Consider the following 4,864-nt stretch of genomic DNA (forward strand, 5'->3'; position numbering starts at 1 on the left):
CTGTGCTGTGCCCACCACGGGTATCGAAACCCATTTTTAGAGCCTGTAAACTTTCCGCTGTTCCACTGGGAGGCCGATTTATAGCCGCGGCATAACGGCTCATAGAATGGCTCTGAGTTGTTGTTTCTTTCTTTTTTTTTTTTTTTTTCAAGTACAAACTTTTAGCTCATAGCTCCATCATCTCTTGACCGATTTGATATCTAATTACAGTTTTTAGACTCAGGAGATTAAACCATTTCGATTGACGTATGTGACCACGCCCAAGGTCTCGTAGATTAATTTATTCTAATTATGCCTAAAAGAATTTCAATTTGAGGGTAGGCTGGTAGAAATCCTGATAAAATCGAATCGGGTATACGTGCATCCAACGCTTGGTATTGCTGGCGCACAAAAATATCTAATATATAAAGCTAAGTTTGTGTCTGTTTGTTCACACCTTTCAGTCCCTATAATAGTAAGCCCATAAAGATATGTAATCTGCGTACTCAGGTTTAATGTCTGCGACGTCACATTCTTAATGTCAATGACAACTTTGTAATTTTTTTTTTTCTACAGAAGGTGAGGGGTCAGACCCAAATACAAATAAGTAACATTACTACATGAAACTACATAACTTTAATCACACTAAATGTACACACTTCAAGTTGTGAATAAATCCCTGTTGCACCACTGGTCTGTTTATTATTTCGTAACAAAACTTGACGTACAATGCTCAAATCAGGGGTTCGATTCCTCATGGTAGCCAGAGCGCATTAGCCCATTATGTAGCTTTTCGTTAAACCACAACAAACAAATAAAGAATACAGAATTTGTCAATAAGAAAAACGCTGTTACTGTGGCACTACACGTACTATCTATTACAACTATATTCAGTTTTTGTCTGTCCTGAAAATGCACGAATATCTTACTATCTACAAGCGCACGTTCCCGCACTACATTTCAACAGCCCCCCCCCCAGGGGCATGTCTGCGGACTTACAATGCTAGAAACCTGGTTTCGATACTCGTAGTGGGCAGAGCACAGATAGCCCACTGTGTAGCTTTGTGCTTAACTAAATAAAACAAACATTTCAACAGATAGAAACAAAAAGTCGGATGTAAATGTACAGTAATAAATATTTTGCACAATAACATATTAAAAGCTTATCAGAATTTTAAAAAAGGTTTAACGTTAGGTCGTAGAATAGTATATTTATTGAGAGTATTAAGTACGGTAAAGTTTAGCCCTCACTAAACTAAAGCAAAAGACGTACACAAGTTACAGTGTTAATTTATCTCTCTATCAAATATAGGCTGTACTTAATAAAAGTTTAACTAATGTTAGGCCTAAAACAAGTTGACTTGCCAGTTTCGGTGTCTACGATTATAATCCTTTTGTATTAATCCACAAATCCTGTATTTATAGAAGTATTGTTGCAATAAAGACATTAATTTAACCGTAACTATTTTGCAGGTCTCTGCTAGACCTGAATAATACTTATTTAGAACTAAAAGTTGGTTAAAGATACTAATTTGACCGCAAACTATTTTGCTGATCTCTGCTAGTTAACAATAGACGAGATTTGAGAATGGGTGATTTTTAGATATTTCACAATAACATGGACTTGTTGCTGATAACTCAAGATTACGAGAGTTATATGAATGGATCATTGAAAACATTTATTTACAGCACTGGTGAAAAACGAGTACAAAAAAAACATCTGGTAAGTTATTTAATCTTGCATAGAAGTTTAAAACTTATCGGTATATACACAGATAAGTAAACCTACTTGGATGTCCAACAAGTCCTGTGAAGGGGTGATGAGTAGCATTCCTGAAGTGAGGTGGAAAAGGTCCATATAAACCACCTCCTGGGAGAAACGTTGGACCAACCTGCAGTTATAAAAAGCAATATATGTTACAATAACATTTTTAGCAGTATTCAAGAGAATTAAAGCAAACGTTTCCAAAAAGGCCAATATCCAAGTTTCTGTACTAGTTCTTAACCTTCCTATCACCCTACATGAAGAATGTAGCTAACCTTCAAGAATGTTCTAATTATGTACAACGTTTCGTTATTTAACGAGACATTCACTGATATTAGAATGACAAATTATGAAACACAAAATTAAACGCAAAAACCGTACAAGATACTTCATTCTAAGGTCGACTTTTATAGTTTTTGTTTTAATTGTCAAACTTTATTTCAAAAGAAAAATAAACCAAAAATAACTACTATCACTTTAAAGAAAAAAAAACAAAACTGAGTGCTACGTAGGTGGTAACCACTACGAAAAACAATTTGTATACATGTGTTTTTGAGACAGTACTTCGCACTATGAAACTAACATTGAAGTATAATTTTTTGTTAGGGAACTCTAAAGACAAGTCAGGTGTGGCATATTGGTTAGCGTGCCTAGAATGTGAATCAGAGGATAGTGGCTGGCGCTCTGTTGCTGTAAAAACGCACTCCAAACGTTAGGGTCGTAGGTATGCTAAAAGAGTGACAGTGAAATCCAACTATTTATCAGACAAGACTTAGTGGTGGGTGCTGTCGACTAGTTAGCTGCCTTTCCTCTAGTCTATCACTTTACAATTACGAACTCATTTGTGCAGATAGCTCTTGTGTATGTAGTTTCGCGCGAAAACAAACAACTAACTAAAGACACTGAACTCAATTATACCTTCTGATAGACACGCACGGACTAGATAAGAGAGGTTTAACTATGCTACAATATTTACAAATAGTACAAATTGAATAGGTTTAATCCACTATTTGAGTAGTTAGAATTGATTTTTTAGAAGCTGGAGTACAACCCGAAAACTACAATGACAAACACGAAAAAAAAATTTGTAATAGAAAAACAAACAAAACAAAAAACAAATAATATAAAACCGCCATCTATACATTACAATAAAGTTAATATCATGGATTCACAGCATTCTTATAAACTCAAGTTGAAGAGGACTACTGATGCCTGAAATACGCGTAAACTAAACTTTGTGTTTCAGATATCCACGAGGAAGTAGCTTTTACTAAGTGGGTAAAAGCGACTTCCTAATGGATAGCTAAAATACTGGAGTTTGAAAACAAGCAAATAATTGAAGTTTTGTTCTTAATGACATTAATTCTACTGATTTTGAAATGGGTTTTAATTTATCCAAACTGGCGTTATTTAGGGAGGTAAAGAAATGGGTTGTGTTGTTAATTACATTACTTCTGTTGACGGCAGAGTGGTTCTTAATGTTTCCAAAATGGCGCTGTTTAGAGAATTAAAGAAATGGTTTTGTTGTTAATTACGTTAATATTGTTGACGACAGAGTGGTTTTTAATGTATCCAACCCAAATTGGTGCTGTTCATAGATGTAAAGAAATGTAGTTTTTAGTCTTACATTCATGATGTTAGAAAAACACGCAGGTTCAAGAAGTCTTGATGGAAATGAATAAAATCCCTACAACCCGCGCGCTTTCGAAAGGTGAACCTTTCTTCTTCAGGGATTGTTTGTTTTGAATTTCGCGCAAAGCTACACGAGGGCTATAATGCGCTAGCCGTCCCTAATTTAGCAGTGTAAGACTAGAGGGAAGACAGCTAGTTATCGCCACCCACCGCCAACTCTTGGGCTACTCTTTTACCAACGAATAGTGGGATTGACCGTCACATTATAACGCCCCCACGGCTGAAAGGGCGAGCATGTTTGGTGTGACGGGGATTCGAACCCGCGACCCTCAGATTTGCGAGTCGAGCACCGTAACCACCTGGCCATGCCGGGCCATTCTTCAGCGACAAACTGACATTAATATTATTACACAATCCAGTTAGTGCTCTCTAGTCACGTAAAGAAAGAGAGTGTTAACGACATCTATAAAATCAAAAGAATAACGTGTGTGCGTGCATGGGAAGTTTTTAAAACTTCATTAAACAATGCAAAAATCAAATTAGGAATAGGACGTCTGGATGACGTCACCATATGTGTAAAGCAGAAGTGGGTGTAGATAGTGCTACTTACTGCAAATGGAAAGGCATTTGGGGAATGGATCTATCATTCTCCAGAGCCCCATCTCATACACCAGTGTTTATATGTTAAGATTTTGTGTATAAATGGCTTTATCTGTCTATATACGCTTATATTACCGTTACTGTCACCATGTTGAGTTTTGATACTTGTCCCCGATACCCAGGTTTTGAAAGCGTCGCCAGATCTGGTGTCTCTTACTAGATATGTCGATCTGTTTATCATTTTTGATCAAACCATTCGGTTTAAAATGCCTTTTATACTAGGGGTATTTAATGGGTAGAACGTGTTGTGAAACAGGTTTAACCTTGCAGTCATTGAGACGTCCCGCACGGTCATCAGATTCGTTAAGAATTCTACGTACTTAACCCAATAGGTCATTTAACTGTTATAATCCACACGCCTATAAATATAACCAACGTGACGCGCCAAAAAGAGTATCTATTATTAATGTGCTATAAACTTCGGAAGCTATAACTGTGATTGTTATAACGCTTATCAATAGGGAAGTTCAGATATTTGACCAGGAATATTTATAATGTTCGAACATTACAAACCATTTAACTTTAGTGGATTCACATCGGACATTAATACTTTTACGAAAACATTACCTAACGTCATCGGTGGAAACTCAATCTCTAATAGGCGGATAAACAGTGAAGACTACAGGGATAGCTCATCGTGAACCCTCGATAAGATATTAAGTAAGTTTCAGACTAGAAAGAATACTTTATATTGCTTGTAAGCTTGTGAAACTTTTGTTTATAAATCATTGTTTGTAATAACTATTTGTAATAACTGTCATTGTAAATTGTATTGTTATGTGTATATTGAAACGTATTTGTGTTAAAAATGAAAACTGTGTGCATCAA

At 36.0% G+C, this 4,864-nt stretch overlaps 1 protein-coding gene across 1 annotated transcript in view; it reads right to left on the reverse strand.

Annotated features, from left to right (window-relative positions):
- LOC106458885 (transcription factor Sox-6-like) overlaps positions 1-4,126 on the reverse strand; it is a 16,273-nt gene extending 12,147 nt beyond the window's left edge. Inside the window, exons 1-2 of the mRNA XM_022385239.1 lie at positions 4,112-4,126; positions 1,769-1,871 (exon numbers count right to left, since the gene is read on the reverse strand). Of these exons, the coding sequence (XP_022240947.1) occupies positions 1,769-1,871; positions 4,112-4,126 (118 nt within the window). The remainder of the gene's footprint in view (positions 1-1,768; positions 1,872-4,111) is intronic.
- Positions 4,127-4,864: the final 738 nt, after the last annotated feature.

Source organism: Limulus polyphemus, unplaced genomic scaffold, assembly GCF_000517525.1.
Source record: "Limulus polyphemus unplaced genomic scaffold, Limulus_polyphemus-2.1.2 Scaffold527, whole genome shotgun sequence".
Lineage (NCBI taxonomy): Eukaryota > Metazoa > Arthropoda > Merostomata > Xiphosura > Limulidae > Limulus > Limulus polyphemus.